We start from the raw sequence: 18,463 nt of genomic DNA, 5'->3' as shown, positions 1-18,463 counted from the left end.
GTAGCCGATCTCCATTCAACTTTTTAGTGAAGACTGAAGAAAATAGGCATTAAACACCACAGCATTTGTGTCAGTGAAACTGAATATTTCTGTGCTTTCCTTGTACCATATTTGTAATAGCGCTCCCTGCAAGAATACTATTGGATTAGGCTGAAGTGTTGGTGTGGAATGGATTGAAAGAGCTTAAAATAGCCACTATGGGTCTTGTGCTGTATCTCTTCTGGCCTTGCTATTATCTGCATTTCTCTCTTCTAATGGTTCAGCAGGCAGATATTTTTCTCATGCTGTTACATGGAGGGGAAAGGAGGGTCTGAGGGAATTTTTAGCACTGTGTTCCCATGTGTTTACCCTCCTTCCCACTGCTGACACGTTGTCTATACAAATAGCAGATTGCATTGCTGCTGTGCTTTTGATCTAGAGAGAAAAAAATCCCACACTAATTATGTTGGTTTTCTTTTCATGCTATCCTGCAATAGGGAATATGGGCATTGCATTCCCCCCTCCTTCTCCCTTACACCACTGGCAATTTGAAGATGTTTTCTCTGGACCTTTTTTTCTTGTTTAATCCCTGTTGCCCTCAGTGGCACTTGCTCCCACAGGGTATTTTTGAACTTTGATTTTCTCTGTGGTATGCCTCCTCTGTTGTAAGTAATACTATTTCTGAAATCAGATTTGCTTGATGATTCTTTCATCTTTGTTCTGTTTCTCCTCCTGGTACTATTGCTATATTTGGACAGCTAGAAAAGCTTTTTCATGAAGAGATGCTATCTCTGCATCATTTTCTATGGACTGTGATTTCAGTTTCTCAGTCATGGCTGTGCCATAATTTTTTTTTTAACATTGTGATGATAAATTCACTTGTGCTGCTTTTCTTTAGCCCTATGGTCCTACAATACTATGTAATATGAAGTAAATATCACTAACTTAATGGTTTAAATCACCTTTTATCCAAGGATCAGAAAGATTTCTATGAACTATTCATGTTTTGAGCCTCATTATGAAAAATGCATCATGGATCGTGAAATCTGGTCTTCCCCTCCCATGAAATTTGGTCTTTTGTGTGCTTTTACCCTATACTATACATATATCATGGAGGATGCAATGTTCCCTCTAATGTTTTCCATCCCTGACTGGAATGATTTTTCTTATGTGCACCAACATGAAGATGATGTAGGCGGGGATATGTAACACATCACTTTCACTTGGTTCGCATAATGAAAACATGTTATGGGAGTGGGGCCAAGGGGTTCTGAATGTGGGAAGGGGTTCAGGGCTGGTGCAGAGTGTTGGGTTGAAGGAGTGTGAGGGGTTTGGGATGCAGGAGTGGGACTCCAGATTTGGGGAGGGACCCTGGGCTGGGGAGAGCATACAGGGGAGGGTACCGGCTCTGGGCTGAGGGTGTGGGACTAGAAATGAGGGCTTTGGGGTGAAGTAGGATATCAGGGCTGGAAAACTTAAAGTGGGGAAGAGGGCTGAGCTTGGACTTATCTGAGTGACTCCTTGCTGGGACTGGTGAGGAGGGACTTCCTCTGCTAGCTGCAGCAGCTTCATGCTGAAGCCAGTGGGGGCACCCCCACTATTTACAGCTTCAGGGCTTAAGAACATAACATAAGAACGGCCGTACTGGGTCAGACCAAAGGTCCATCTAGCCCAGTATCCTGTCTACCGACAGTGGCCAGCACCAGGTGCCCCAGAGAGGGTGGACCGAAGACAACGATCAAGCGATTTGTCTCCTGCCATCCTTCTCCAGCCTCTGACAGACAGAGGCCAAGGACACCATTTTATCCCCTGGCTAATAGCCTTTTATGGACCTAACCTCCATGAAATTATCTAGCTTCTCTTTAAACTCTATTATAGTCCTAGCCTTCATAGCCTCCTCTGGCAAGGAGTTCCACAGGTTGACTACACGCTGTGTGAAGAAGAACTTTCTTTTATTCGTTTTAAACCTGCTCCCCGTTAATTTCATTTGGTGTCCTCTAGTTCTTCTATTTAGGGAACTAATAAATAACTTTTCTTTATCAGCCCTCTCCACACCACTCATGATTTTATATACCTCTATCATATCCCCCCTCAGTCTCCTCTTTTCTAAACTGAAAAGTCCCAGTCGCTTTTACCTCTCCTCATATGGGACCTGTTCCAAACCCTTAATCATTTTCATTGCCCTTTTCTGAACCCTTTCCAAGGCTTGGAGAAAGAGCTCTCTCCCTGCTGCAGCCTTGAGCCTCTGTGTGGGGCTTAATGGGAAGTTGTGTGTCCATGCAACTTAGGGGAATATAGGACACCAGCATTTCACAAATGGGAGGTCCTGACTAAAAGGAGCTGTGTTGGGGTTGGGGGAGGGAAGTTGCATGGTTATTTTAAGGGGATCGCAGTATTGCCACCTTTACTTCTTAACTGGGGAGCCAGCTCTGAAGCCAGCAGAACATAAGTAAGGGTGGAAATACCATAAGAGACCATCTTTACTTCTGCTCTGCTGCCAGCAGTTGCTTAGCTGCCACTCCCTGGCTGCCCATCTCTGAAGGCAGCACCGCCACTAGCAGCAATGAAAGAAGGAAAGGTAGCTGTTCTGCACCACACTAACCTTGTGACTCTCCCAAATCCTGTTTGTCAGGACACCTGCAATTACACACTGACATTTCAGACTTAAATGATTGAAATCGTGGAATTTATTATTTTTTAAATCCTATTATTTGCTTTTATTCCATGCACATGGCAGTAAAAGCCTGAAATTCTTAGCTGTTTTCCGATTCTTTTAGACAGTTCAATCTCAATGTCAGATTCCTGCTGATCATAGAACTCAAGTGCTAAAAGCTGGCAGCAACAGCAAGAGATTTTCCCTCCAGAGCAATGTCAATCATTGATTCTTCCACTTTTTGGTACGTGATCCCAGTCTACTTAAAGCTCACTGTCAACCCAAAACTTTTGAATGAGTCAGAAAAACTGCCCAAATGATTTTGCAGAGAATATTCATTATGGGCAACCCAGGCCACATCACCTGCAAACAGGAAATCTCTCAAATCTAGCTCTGTCACCTTGCATTTCACTCTAATCCTGAGATGTTGAACATGCCCCCATCTAGTTTGGTTCAAAGCTAAATGCTATCATTGTTGTCCTTAAAGGCACGAAGAATCAGAAAAGAAAAGTAGATGGTAAAGAGCACAGGGAGATATTATACACTCCTGTTTCATTCCATTGTTGATATCAAAGGCATTTTATTCTTCGTTTTCATATGCTATAGTTAACTACATTCTTTGATGTAATGAGCAAATGATCTTCAGCAAACCAGTGAGACAACCCAATTTCTTCAGAACACCAAATAGGTTCTGCGTGTTGACGGTATTGGAGATCGTTGTCAGATCAATGAAGGCCATGTGCAGTGGTATTTGTTATTCTCTACACTGCTCTTGCAGTTGCTTGAATGAAAAATATTATATCAGTGTTGGAACATCCTGACAAAAACCATACTGACTTCCAGGATAGATTATTTCACCTAAAAATTGCTTCCTGGGGAGCATAATACAAGTAACAACTTTTCTGACAATGCTCAACAGGGAAATACCTCTGTGGCTGTCTGTCACTTCTATTCCCCTTATGTTTTTTATAATTGTACAAGCTGAGCATCTTTGAAATCTTCTTTCAAAAAATCTATTATAACTTCATGAAGTTTTTGGACTAGTTCATTACTGGCACATTTGTAGATCCTAGTTGTTGTTACTGGATGCCTTGTTCCTGGGAATTGATTTAATGGTTTAATGCAAGCTCTCCAATGTGGGCTCATTGTCTAACTCCATCATAACTCCAAACCATGGTGATGTCTCGATAACTTCTTGTTTGATTGCTGCACCTCTGCATGCAAGGTGAAGAAGGGGATATGTTTACTGTCATATTTGCTCTTTACTAGTTCACTCCATTCTTCCCACTTCTTATCTGAGAATTTTTGTTCTCCTCACTGTTGCTTCCACAGTCCCTTAATTCTCCTCTTCCAGGATAAGGAAACTTTTGCGGCAAATATGGCTAGAGAGGTAACTGAGGTAGATGAAATAGCAGAGAAATAATTTGTATACGTTTAATTTACTTTTAAAGTACTTTGTTTTTTCTTCTGATGCCTTCAGCCTCTCTTCCCTGGCAAAGTCTCCCAGTTGTAATGGTGAGTTTACAACTGGGAGAGATCACAAGGATAATACTGAAGACATCATGTGATTCAATAAAATATAGACCTTTGATCTTCAAACCTAATTTTACTATGATTTACAGTGAAGGGATTGTGAACAGCAAGATGAAACTTACGAGAAAGTATAAGACACAGTTTAAGAAACGAAGAGACGTGTTGAGACTAGGCAAAAAAGAAATAGGGAACACGTACAGAGCAATGCTCGAAGAGAAGATCAGGAAGGAGGGCTCAGAGAAAGGCCTAGATAAGAGAGTCAAAGGGATAGCTAACAGTTAGTAATAGAAGAGGCAATTGAGCAGACAGTTCCGGAAGAAGAGAAGATCAATAAGAAGTGGATTACGCAGGAGACACTGAAGTTGGTCCAAGAGAAGAGAGTATTGAAGGTCAGAAAGGATGTCTCTGAGAGGGCAGAACAGCAATATAGAGTGAAATGCAATGAGGTAAGGAAAGCGGCTAAAAGGGATAAGGCAAAATGGTTAGAGAAGCAGTGTGAAGATATAGAGAAGTATTATGTGGAGTGTAAGATCAGGAAGGTGTATAAGATTATTAGGAATATTAATAGGAAGTGGCAGCTGAAACAGATGGCGATCAAAGATGAGAACGATAAGGTGCTCATGAACAAAGAGAAGGTTGTGCAGCAGTGGATGTGATATTGTACCAATCTGTACAAAGCACAGTTAGATCCAAGTGTCTCAGGTAAATAGCAGACTGATACAGTTGTTGAAGGATATCAACAATAATGTGGAGGCAGTGGTGAGAACATGTGGAGAGTTGAGAAGTTGGTTTAGAACAAGTAGAGGTATGAGACAAGGAGATCAGATATCACGAGTGTATTTATCACACACCTAGAGAGAGCAATGGACAAGATCAAGGAAGAGATAGAAGGGATATCAGTGCACGGGGTGAGAACTAACAACTTGAGGTTCGCGGATGAAATAGTTATCATCAAGGAAGATGAAAAGTTAGTGAGAATAGTGCAAGTGCTAAATAAAGCGGTATGGACTGATTATGAATATCGATAAAATGAAGACAATGGTATTTGGAGATAAGGAAATAGGAAAGAAGATCAGTGTAGATAGGATTGAACTAGAGAATGTAGAGAAGTTCACATATTTGGAGAGCAACATGACATATGATCTAGACTGTAAGAAGGAAATAGCGACTAGAATAGCAAAATCAAGAGCGAGTTTGAAGGCGATGGATAAGGTCTGAAAAAGTAAAGCGATTAGCTTAGGAATGAAGCTGAGCATCTTGAAAATGTATTTAGCAGCATGTTGTATGGATGTGAAACATGGGTGATAATGAAAGATTCAAAGAGAAGGATATTGGCATTCGAGAGAAGTTGTTATAGAAAGATTCTAAAAATAGGATGGATGCAAAAGGTCACCAATGAGAAATTATATAGGAAGATACAGCCAAAAGAGAATCTACTGCAGAAGGTTATACAACGGAAGTTACAGCTATTCGGGCATATCTGTAGAATAAATGACAAGTGAAAAGTTAAGACCCTGGTATTCGGCATAATGGATGGTTTGAATAGGAGAGGCAGACCCCACAGAGATTGGGGAAATGATATAGTAGATTGGTGCGGAGCTAGTCTACAGAAACTAAGTCACTCCCCACTGAACAGGGAAAGATGGAAGGAAATAGTGAGGGAGGCATTGGACACCAACGGGCACTGAGCCCATGGTTGTTGATGATGATGATGATGATGACCTCATCTAAGTAAAGACTAACACCTTCCATAAAAGTGTTTGGAGGTGAGAAAATTTTTCCATCAGTTTTCTGGTGCTGCAGCATTTTCTAAAGAATTCAAGTCATCAGATCATTTCTCTGTAATCTGGAGACAATACATGAAATACAAAGTTTTAAGAACCTAAAATACATATATATATATATATATTTAAATTAATTTTCCTGGACAATTTTCTCTTCTACAACTTGTGCCTCTGCTTAGGACAAAAACAGGATCTTTAGAGATCTCTTTATGCTTTCTCCATTTTTCCCTGCCTTGTACCTCCTTTCTACTTGTCTGCCATGTTCATCATGTCCTCTGAGTTTGTAGCCAGAGGGGCCAACAGGCTTGCTGGGACCCTGGGCAAGGTGGGGGAAAGGGGTGGAGAACCGCAGTGCCTTGGTTTCAGAAGGGGCGGGGCTCTGGGCAGAATGGGTGGGGCTGGGGACTGCCAGCCTTTAGCCCCACATGGGGGCTGTGTCTACATTGGCATCCTTTTCCGGAAAAGGGATGCTAATGAGACACTTTGGAATTGCAAATGCCACAGAGGATTTAAATATCCCCCGCAACATTTGCATGAACATGGCTGCCGCTTTTTTCTGGCTCGGGGCTTTGCCGAAGAAAAGCGCCAGTCTAGATGGGATCTTTCGGAAAATAAAGCCTTTTCCGGAAGATCCCTTATTCCTGAATTTAAGAGGAATAAGGGATCTTCCAGAAAAGGCTTTATTTTCCGAAAGATTCCATCTAGACTGGTGCTTTTCTCTGGCAAAGCCTTGAGCCGGAAAAAAGCAGCAGCCATGTTCATGCAAATGCCGCAGGGGTTATTTAAATCCCCCGCGGCATTTGCAATTCCGACTGGTCTCATTAGCATCCCTTTTCCGGAAAAGGGTGCCAATGTAGACACAGCAACAGTGTGCTGTGCTGACATCCCCCACCTCCCAACCACTCCTTAGAATAGTCCAGAGCACACTGTGTAGTTCTTCAGCAGCAATTTAAAGGGGCTAGAGCTCAGTCCACTGTTGCTCCAGTGGTAATGGCAGTGGGGCCCGCTTATAATGGCTATCCTTTCTTGATTTAACTTCAGTGGATGCTGGATAAAACAAAATAATTTTTGAGACGCTACAATAACATTATGGGATAAATTTTAATGTGGGAGCTTCATAATTGTTTGTGACTCACCTGTGGCTTCTGGTCCAACACTATTTTTAAAATATAATATTTCCTATGAGAATGTTGATTTTGTTAGTGTGGTAGTTAGCTAACACAAATGATTGAAATTAAGGATAATCTGTGTTGAATGGATCCACATTGAATAGAATCATATTAGATAACCAGATGATTGGGACTGGATAATCAACATGCTCTCTTTCCTCCCTCCCTTCCTCCCTCCTTCCGTCCCTGAGTTAATTAGCATTACATAATTAAAGGAGGCTGGGGGGTTAATCCTCCGCTATTGTCAGACCATGCTGTTGCCTAACCTGGCAGGATTAAAAGGAAGTCAAAGTATTAAAAATTGCTGACAAAATTACACCAGTCTTCACTTTATTGCAGCACTTTCCCTCTGTCTCTCTCAGGTTTAGGATAGCGTACGCTGAGAGATTAAATGGAACAGAAATTCACTTTGCCTCTTCTGAGATAAAACTAAAGAGAATAAAACTGAGCTCAGATTAGTGTTTAGCCCGGAGTCTGGCCTGAATGCCTCTTCATTCTAGCTAGGGAACCCTTTTGGAGAAAGGAGAAAGTTGCTCCTTCCCATGTATCTGTGGTATGTCTGGACGACAGTGAGGAGAGAACCAAAGGGGGTGGAGAACATGTAGCATGGTGATAGGGGAAATCAAGTACACTTTAATGTTATTTCAGTGTTGTTTAGTGGTTTCTAAAAGAAAAACAATGATTCATTGTAATAGATGCGTTTCTTCAAATGCCAAATTATTGAAATAAAAACAGAAAAGAATATGCTGGGTTTTTACTAATTACATTAATAAAATTCTTCAGTTAACTTACCAGAGAGAGAAACAGGAAAAAGTAACTTGCAAGTCAGTTTTGATCACAGTTTCTATAATAACTCAACTTAACCCTGAGACTTATGGGAATTATCCGTGGGAGGTGGGCACCTGTCTACCTTTAAATATTCAACCTTAGTCATCTACTTCAACATTTTAGACCATTGATTTGTTTGTTTCCATTTTTTAAATTATTGTAATCTCTTAAAAGAAAAAAGTAGAATTTTTTTTTCATTTTCATAATTAATGTACACAGAAAATCGTGGTGAAAGTACACTTGTTAGTAATAATCAAATACTGATTCTGCAGGTACCGTATCATAGGTCATATAAAGCAAGTGATTGGATAGTTTTGATTAGTTATAGTTTAGCTTCAGTTGATATGCAACCATTTAGGGAATAACAGGGCAAGGTAAACACATAAAATGTGTCCATCTGTCTATGACTTACTCCATCTGTCATAACTTCTAAAATTACTGTATAAAATAAGGTCCTAAAAGTAATATTATAATAACCGTGAATGGAAAAGTTACATAAAGTTTATACAGTGGAACAAAAGATAGTGGTAATGTGTTTAATATTGCGGCCAGGTAGCATTTTTATTGTAATATGGCATTGCAGCATATGAATGGCAAATTTATGCTAGTGCTGTAACTGAAATCCATTCTGACCAACAAAATTAAATGGAAACAATATTTTCGACTTCTGCTATTATCATTAGTCAGTAATATACCAAAATAGATCATCTGTATCACAGTAATTAACATACAGCTTCAGCATAACACAATTAACTAGGCTACAGAAAGTAATTTTGGAGTTGAGCTGTTTTGATCTAATGAATCCTTTGTGTAAAATAAGCTTATTCAGTGATCCGCAAAAAATCAGGGTGTCTGGGAGTAGCTATATGATCTGATTTGATAGCTGAGTTGAGTAAGAATATCGTTCAAGTAATTAAACAAAGTGATGTTCTTTGAATTTGTAAATAAATACAACTGTATAAATAAGTAGAGATGATGGTAATGCAAAAGCAACAATGGGAGGAAGTATGGATGGTATCAAGGGCACAGCCAGACATACACCATGTATGCAGGAGTAAACACTTGGCTCTTGATTGGACAGTGGATAGCATCATCTGTGTGTTGTCCTCTGACAGCATGGGACAGTGTAAAATGACTTTTATAGCACGGCTCTGCTTTACTCCAGCAACATGCAGCCATGAACCAGCTGTTTGTCTCCCCCATTTCTCTCAGTAGATATACTCAGCAGTTAGTACTTGTTTCCTTTCCCTTCCTGTTGAAGCTGAATGGCAGAAATATGAAGTAGCTGATTAGAGGGGTGAAGAGAGTGCCAAATACAGACTTCAGGGAAGGTAGACACTGATGAGGAAGGGATTTTGGGGGTAAGACTTCAAGAGAGAACAAAACAAAGCAAAATCAGTCAGCAGGATGATATTTCTCAACTCTCATCCGCATGTAACTGATATCTGTCCACCATGCACTTACTGTTCTGTTAGGGACTGAGGGAGGATTGGTGTGATGATGATTCTTGGGAGCTGTCCCAAACTTCACTAACTGATTTTATATGCAGTGTGGAGACTCGTTTGCTCTGTGCATACTTTCAGAATGGTAGTTGTCCAGACAGACTGGCTATCTGAGGACTGTGGTGCAATTGGCCCCCGGCAGATTGTGTGCGCTTTGGTGAATTTTAGCAACGTGATCTGGCTGAATATAGTCGGGAGGCAGGAATTTCAGTGTAAAACACAGTTGCTCATTCATGTTTACATCTCTTCCCTTATCATTTGTATATGCAATACTAGAGACTTAAAATTCCACCCTTCCCCTGGAGATTTCCTTGCTCTGAAGGTTGAATTCTGTTGAATAGCAGCCAATTCCTATAAAAAAAGATCCAGTATATAAACAATCACAATTCACACACCCAGTTATGCTAAAACACAACTCTGAATTCATACTTCTCCTAACTAATGCACAGTTTTACAATACACATATTTTCCATGTCCTTTGTTTATTAGTGTTCCTGAATCTCATGTTATTTACTGTTAAAATGCCTGGAATATTTTGTCTTTTAATTGGTTCCAGACTTGTGTAAAATTGCTTCAGGCAATTTCTACATTATATGATAAGTAACAGATGAATATTGCTTTTCCCCTTTCAGCGCCTATCAAATGGCTCTATAGACTCAAATGATGAAGCAAGTCAACTGGTGGAACTACAAGAACTGCTCGAAAAGCAAAATTATGAAATGGCACAAATGAAGGAACGTTTGGCTGGACTGTCTTCGCGAGTTGGGGAAGTAGAGCAGGAAGCAGAGACCGCCAGGAAGGATCTAATTAAAACTGAAGAAATGAACACTAAATATCAAAGGGACATTAGAGAGGTAAGACAATTCATCACACTTTCACTTCAACATGTTGTTCATCAAGTTGTGGGGAGGTATTTGATATGAACCAAGTTTGGTCACTGAACATAGCAATCAGGTTTACCACTGAAATCTTGGAACTATTTTACACAAAATGTAATCTTTAAAAAAATCCCCAAATTATTAGAAGTTTTATTTTACAAAGCATCATTCACAAAAACAAAAGTGTGTGTATGTCTCAGTAAATCTGGTTTCCTCCTCTGAAATTTCTCATAGATGTCATACATCCCCTCCCCAAAAATATTCTTCCATGATCCTTATCTCGGCTCATAAATCTGTGGCTCCTCTTTTATAGCCTTCCAGATATCTTCTCTCCAGATTAAGATTTGCACTGAATTTGCTACATATCTTCTTGTTAACCCCCTTTTTCCTCCCCAGGTTACTCGGGAGCAGGTCACACTCACAGGTGTGCCTGGGCGCCTGGGCGCCTGATGGTTCTCCATAAAAGGAGAACCTGAGTACCCCAGTGGTGATGTTGTTTAGTTGGAGAAACCCTATCCACCCCCTTGCTGCTGTCCCTTGCTCATAAAGAACATATCATGGCAGTGCCTCCACCAGGATGGCCCTGTACACACTTAATGGTGTACCTTGGGAGCCTCCAGGAATAAAATTATTCCAGCAATAATCTGGATCTAGCACCAGAACAACAATTACAAATCATAAACAGTATACACCCGATAGTTTACAGTAGAAAGAACAACCTTTACTTAACAACTTAAAGAAACAGAGTTTAACAGATTAACAGTGAATAGCATTAACAAAGTGCACAGAAATAATAAGAACTTATCTCTCTGGCATTTGCACTGCCCCGTTTATCACACCCCAGAGTATGCACTCCTCAGGACTCACAGTACCATACTCTTGCTTGCGTGGGTGCGCTTGAAGATTTTGCAGCTGGAGTGGATGATTCTAGTCTTCTTCTGTGTGCTGGGTGCAGAGTAGTACTTCTAGCCACAGGTACAGCCAAAGGGCAATCAGAAGCAGCCTGCTAGATTCCAGTCCCAAAGGCTCTGAATCCAAGTCTGTAGCTGCAACCTACCAGCTTCTGGACTGCCTAAAACTCCTCCACAGCAGCCTGGCTCCTCTTTTCCAAAAACAAAGGGAAGAGTCCACAGACTGCTGAGAGTCTCTACGTACATGTGGAGAGCAGCACCCAAACAAAGAGCCACTTTCTTCGTGGTTTCCTCCAGGGCTCATGGGAATTGTAGTCTCTGGGGCTAGATTGCAGCACACAGGATTCCCAGAGAATAAGCAGAGGCACCTTTAATAAGGGGACTACGTTCTCAGACATGTAGAGGGGAGATACTCCTTTACCTCCCAGCCCCAAGCACATCTACTGTCTGGCCATTCAATTCAGAATCTGTCAAAATTGCCTTCTTTACTTTCCATATTCTTTATGGAATTTTCTTCCTAGCTCATAGTCCTTTTCTTTCTCTTTCCATATGTCCTCCTATTCTGTTTCTTCACATGTTCTTTCCACTCTTTGGGTATGTCTACACAGCAAAGATATTTCGGAATAACGGCTGTTATTCTGGAATAACTAGGTGAGCGTCTACACAGCCATTCCGTTATTTCAAAATAATTTTGAAATATTGGGCGGATTATTCCAAAATCTGTAAACCTCATTCTGTGAGGAATAACATCTCATAACATAGCTATTTCAAAAAAAGACGTGTGTAGATGTTCATTGGCTGCTATTTTGAAATAGCCATTCATCAGGGACATTCTAAGTTATTCCTCCCCAGTGCCTCCTGGGGATCTAAACTGAGAAAGCGCATCTATATTAGGGAAGCCTGCCTTGGACTAATTTTGAGGCTTCCTTGCAGTGTAGACATGCTATTTCGAAATAAGCTATTTCTGTGGCACTGCATTTCTGTGTTTCTCTGTCTTTTATACTTTTCTTCTCTCTTCAAATTTCAAATTAAATCATGTTTGATGCAGTTTAAGAAATGATGTTGTCTTATGATGTCACACTAATATCTCACTGTGTCCTTTCCCCCAGCTCCATGTCTCTGATAATTCCCTCTCTCAACTTTTCTCTCCCCTTTCCAGCGAAACATTGTGTCTTCTCAACATCTTGAGTCCCATCTGCCAGCTTCTGTCTAGAGCAACATACCCAGGGCTCGCCGAACCGCGGTGAGCCCCGGTCGCCAGCCGCGCTGTCCGGTGATCTGCGCATGCGCAGATCGCCCAAACCCAGCTCTTCCGGGTTGCAATCTACTCACCACTGGCGAGTAGATTGCATTATTTGTCAAGCCCTGAACATACCAATGTTCAAACACTGATGCTTCAACCTACAGCCTATCCTTTTTACTCCAAAATCCAAAAGTCCACCAAGTGACAGTACTGTAATCAAATTGCACTAAACTATCAAAAGCCAACTTTGCTAATATATATTTTTTTAAAACAAACAATATAAAGGTGCCTCCTTTTATGATCTAATTGGATAGCAGAAAAACACTTTCCAATGCAGTGACTGAAGTATGCACTGACAAATAAAGTAGATTGGTTTGTTACACTTAGAATAAGGGGTTTTTCCCCTCTCCTTCTTCTCCCCCTCCCCCCCCCCCCCCCCCCGTGCATAAAAAAATCAGTGTGGAACGTAGAAATATAAAAGTTGTTTTAAATGTATTACATTATTTTAACTGCATTCATTATTTATTTAAGAAAAATATAAATTTACTTTCTTTTAGCAATCAAGGAAAGGATATTTTAGATATTTAGTTTAATCTTAGTTTTATGGCCAGATTCTGCCACCTTTATTTAGATTGCATAGTACTTTTTAAGTAATCCCATTAACTTCAATAAGACAACTTAGAAAGTAAAGTACACACAAGAAGAGTAGCAGAATGTATTTCTTAATATGTCATCTCAGTGTGCCAAGATAATGTGTCAACATTTCAATCCTTCTAAAAACAAGACAAGATTTTAAAGCTAAAACAATTCTCCGCAGTCAGCAAAATTCATTGACATAGATTTCTGAGTCTAGTAAAAAGCTTAAAATGAAATCTTGACCCCATTGTACTCAATGGCAAATCCCCATTTGTGATAATGAGATAAATAGTTCAACCTTAGTCCTCAAATATATATATTGCACAAGTTCTGTAGCTGCGGAACCAGTGCCCAGTTTGTGCCTAAGTTGTTGTAGGATTCACAGCATAGGTGTTTCCCTCCCCCATCTCAGTTGTGGGGCTCAGTGTGGTAGGCATTGTAACGCCATGTGTAAACCATAACAGAAATATATGGAGATGGGCAGGTGGTGTGTGTCTCTCACTGTACCCAATAATTAGGTCACTCCTTCAGGATTTGAGACACCCAAGTAGAGGGTTTGGGAGAAAGGGTTATGTGTAGCAAATGAGGCAGGGGATTGCAGGAAGGGAAAGGGGCAGTCTTATGGTTCAATTGGTGAAATGCTGTCCTGTAGAACTAGATTCTCTCTCTTCCTATGTCACAGACTTCCTTTCTGCATTGTGCTGGGCAGCTTACATAACTCATGATTTTCAGGGGAGGTCAACAATTGTTTTTTTTTTTTTTATTTTCTGGGCACCCAGCATGAGATATCGAGGCTGTATTTTCAGGGCACCCAGCATGAGATATCGAGGCTGTATTTTCAGGGCACCCAGCATGAGATATCGAGGCTGTATTTTCAGAAGTTGAGCTAAACACTCATTCATACAACTGAAAGCAGCAGCAGCAGCTGTGTTTTGAACATATAAACTGATATAAAAATGCTGAGTATATTGATATTTTGGGATGGCTTCCTTAAAGAGCCCTTTGTGTGGAGAAAGAATAGGCTCTGCTGCTCCCCCTCAAAGATTAGGGAGTATGGAGGGTTCACAGCAAGGAAAGGAACAGGAGAAGGGCTACAACTGACTAGAAAATGATAATTCCATTTTGTGGCAAATTTTAAGCTTCTCACATTTGGGTTTGGGTGTGTATGTAGGCAGTCATAAGGGCACCAGGTGAGGCTGTGGGAGAGCCAAGTTCATGTCCTCACTCTGCCTGAGTGGGAATGGAAAATTGTAGTAAATTAGGCAAAAGAAAGTTTTAATCTCAGATTGTTCTCTAGGGAGCCTGATATAGACTACTGCCTATTCACACCTGAAAGGATCTTTGCAAGAGTCTAGTATACTCCCAATTAACAGAATAGCATGGAGGTTGCTGATTTTATTTACATAATCAAGAGGGTAGAAGCCGTTCAGTTGGTGGGATGACCACCCTTACTGCTGGGAGCTCATCCTGCTCCCCCAGTCCTGGTGAGGTGTCTTTGATCTGCCCACAGAGCTGCTGCAGAGCCAGTGATGCCTGATTTCTGCAGCCTAGGCAAGCAGTCTGTACTCTGGGGACAAGGCAGGAATTCGAATATGCAGAGTTTTGGATAATAGGGTTTTGGCTAAATGGGAATATTCATATTACTTATTTATTTCTTTGTTTATTCAGTTATTTCATTTATTTTGGTTGCATCTGGATGCCTTAGCTGGGTAGGAACTCCATTGTTCTGGGCACTTAATAAACATACAGTAAATTAAATTATAGTCCATGTCCCAAGGATCTCACAGTACAACCCACACAGGCGTCAGAGAGCAGCTGAAACAGCAAACGTTGTTTGTGCTACCAGCCATTAGCTTTACTGAGTACACTATAGAAGACTACCTTAGTCATCAGCAAGTTACAGAACAACAGCTAAACAGCCCCTGAGGTATTCTTGTTTCTTGCATGTTAGGGTTTGTGACATGTTTCTAATCGCATCTCTCTTTTTCCCTCCCATAATCACAGTAGTTTGATATATGTGGACTGCAGCAAGAAAATTGTTAAAGAGATGGCTCCTGCCGTCTTCTGCAAGACTCTGTGGGAGGGAAACTGGGACGGTATCTTCCCCAAGCGCCCTTTCTCTGAATTAATCAGAAAAGAGATAAGGGTGTTTCACAGTCTGTCAGTGGGGTAGTGTCTGGTGGTAGGAAGAGCTTGACTGCAGAAGAAGTACAGTTTCATTTGGAGACTTTAATTCATTCAGTTCAAACCTTCATGTAAATATGCGGGGATTAGTTCAATGCTAGCCTTTATGAACTTAACCTGCAGACAGATCTGCCAATGGAGAACAGGGAACAAAAGGGACAGCTGCTAGGGGAGCTGTGTGCCATGCTCTGGAAGGTGTTGAGGGCTGGCTGACCCAGTCCCGCCCCTTCCACTCAAGGTCCCACCCCTTCCAAGAGCTGGGCCTCCCCACACACTTTGTCCAGGGGCCAGACAAGTGTGTCAGCCCAGCTGCTTGCAGGGCTCCATTTGCAAACAATATCTCTATTGATTCTGTAGGGTTCTATGCAACCCTACTATATAAGACCTCTCCTACACATTACTCCTCCTGTCAAAGTAAAGAGTAAGATTTGATTGATGACATTAATTATTCACAATAAAAAGGATTTGGATTGAAGAAGAATCAAGTTAATCAGTTTTAGACTTAAGTGCTGTGGATTCCAATATTGGCCTTTATCACCTCATCTTGTATTAGACTTACAATAAGTTAAAGCACAGCAGCTTTCTTGATCAGCGGTATGTCATTTTTATAATGCTGCCACAGTGATTTCAGAGTTCATATATGAAGAGGATTCTTTTCCTTTGTATTCATGTCTACTGTTATTTAAAAAGTATGCAGGTTAACTTTGGGTTCTTTGTTTTATATATCACACATATTGAAATGCAGATTAACTAGGAAAAAACCAGTCAAGCTGAGAAATCCTTAGTTTTCCCTTACTGTTGTATTGAAGTATATAGTTAACTATGTTGTGAGTGGCATTAAATTCTACTGTAGATATTTGTAGTTTTATTTTCATAGATATAGGTATAGATATAGATGTATATTGGAATTAATCCAAAAGAGGAAAATACTCCCTACAGAAAATAGGAAAATCACTTCCCCTGAGCACTTTTTTTGAAGCTGTCACTATTAACATGTAAATTGAGCTGACTTCTAGACTAAATAACTAAATGACATTTCCTCATTTTAGGCTATGGCACAGAAAGAAGATATGGAAGAAAGAATCACCACCCTTGAGAAGCGCTACCTCAGTGCACAGAGGGAATCCACCTCCATACATGACATGAATGATAAACTGGAAAACGAACTGGCAAATAAGGAGGCTATTCTGCGTCAGGTTCAGTATCTGCATCCCTGGAGCTGCTCTCTTCATGCAGAATTAACATTAACACTAAACAAACAAACAAGAGAGTCCTGAAGTTTTGGTAGTAGGATGCTATTAAAGTAGGCCAAGTTTCTCATTCTGAATTGACCATAACAAAGCATGGACATAAATTGCCTTAAAGAAAATCAGACAGGTCAAAGTCTGTAAGGCTTGTATTAGCTGCCATAATCATAAATAGCAAAACCAATTTGTCCTCTCAGCTCTGTGAAGTATCTATGCTGAGTTATGTGACCCCATGGTGTCTTGTACCAGCATACATCAAATCACATCAGATAAGCAAACAACAGTTTGTTTCCCATGTTTACTTGGGTATCTTTGCTAATGCAAATAAAAATTACATGTTTTAAAAGAAAGATGATGCCATCAAATATTGGTTGTTTACAGAAATTGGTTTAAAATAAGTGCAAATAATTTAAGTAATGAATGGATGACATAGATAATTGTGTCATCCATGTATCTTCAGTTTTAAAAGGTTTAGAAGACAGTTTTCTTTCATGTCACATTTTTTCTGCAATTGCTGCAAAACCTGAAGTCCAAAGTTGAAATAAGAGAATCCAAAACCTATCATTTACAAGAAACAGGACAATGTAGCACTTTAAAGACAAACAAGATGGTTTTAGGTGATGAGCTATCTTTGTAAAGATAGCTTCCCTAATTATCTCTAATGTCATTAGCTCACAGACATTAACTTCCCCCCATCATCCTCCCTCTCTTCTGAAATTTGATTTGTCCTTTTTATATGCGTTCACTTTTTTTTTGATTGTATCCCTTTGGTATATATGGTTGTGCCAATTTTCTTCCACAATTTGATCTGAGGAAGTGGGTCTGGCCCACGAAAGCTCATCACCTAATAAACCATCTTGTTAGTCTTTAAAGTGCTACATAGTCCTGTTTATTGTTTCAGCTACACTAGACTAACATGGCTACATCTCTATTACTATCATTTACAACTTATTCAAATTCATGGATTGTAGAGATAAAAAAAATCTTTTAGAATCCTTGAGGTTAGTTTATCATGTAGAAAGTAGTTCATTCAGGAGACTGGAAGTCAGAACTCACAGGTTCTATTCTGATTTTTTCATCAACTCAGTACACCCTTGAGTGTGTTGATTTTAACCTCAAAAGCACAGGATTTAAATGTCTGTAAAATCTGTTTAGATACTTCACAGGAGTCCTGTGAGGCATTATTAATTATTATATATCAATATTTGTAGTTATCAGGTGCTATATGGGAGAGAGGGCACAAGAACTTTTAAGTACCAGAATTTACCTCCAATTGCTTCTGGCTGTTTTCCAGTACAAGATTAATTTAGCTCGACAGAATACATCTCGTCATATGCAACTAAGTAACTTGTCTCAGAGGTGTAGCCATGTTAGTTTGTATCTGTAAAAACAATGACAAATCTTATGGCACCTTAAGCCTAACCGATTTATTTGGGTATAAGATTTCATGAGTCAAAACCACTTCATCATGCATCTGACAATGTGATATTGACCCACAAAAGCTTATGCCCAAATAAATCGGTTAGGCTATGTCTAAACAGCAGTGCTATTTCAAGATTCCGGAAGTAGCCCAAAATAGCTATTCAGCATCTTTATACACACCCGTTATTTTGAAATAGATTTTAAAAAACCGGGCACGCTATTCTGGCGTCCCTGTAACCCTCATTCCAACAAGGGTTAAAGGATGTTTCTAAATAAGTTATTTTGAAATTAGATCTAAATATGATACGCAATTTGCGTAGCTCAGACTGCATATCTTATTTTGACCTATGGGTGCAGTGTAGATGTACCCTTAGTCTTTAAGGTGAACAGGACTCCTCTGTGTTAAGTCATTTTCAATTAAGTTTGTGAAACAACAAAAGACTTTGGGTCTGATTATTCTTTGTAGCTAAAATCTGCTCTGCATAGGGCTTTTA

At 40.1% G+C, this 18,463-nt stretch overlaps 1 protein-coding gene across 2 annotated transcripts in view; it reads left to right on the top strand.

Moving 5' to 3' along the window:
• The window catches only part of PPFIA2 (PPFI scaffold protein A2), a 608,376-nt gene that overhangs the window by 461,204 nt on the left and 128,709 nt on the right, over positions 1-18,463 (top strand). For both annotated transcript variants that reach the window (XM_075932509.1, XM_075932507.1), the window contains 2 exons: positions 10,081-10,302; positions 16,350-16,496. In XM_075932509.1, coding sequence (XP_075788624.1) covers positions 10,081-10,302; positions 16,350-16,496 — 369 coding nt within the window. The remainder of the gene's footprint in view (positions 1-10,080; positions 10,303-16,349; positions 16,497-18,463) is intronic.

The sequence above is a fragment of the Pelodiscus sinensis genome, chromosome 1 (assembly GCF_049634645.1).
Source record: "Pelodiscus sinensis isolate JC-2024 chromosome 1, ASM4963464v1, whole genome shotgun sequence".
NCBI lineage: Eukaryota > Metazoa > Chordata > Testudines > Trionychidae > Pelodiscus > Pelodiscus sinensis.
Note: the sequence above shows the minus strand (reverse complement) of the source record. Positions and strands in the feature narration are given on the sequence as shown.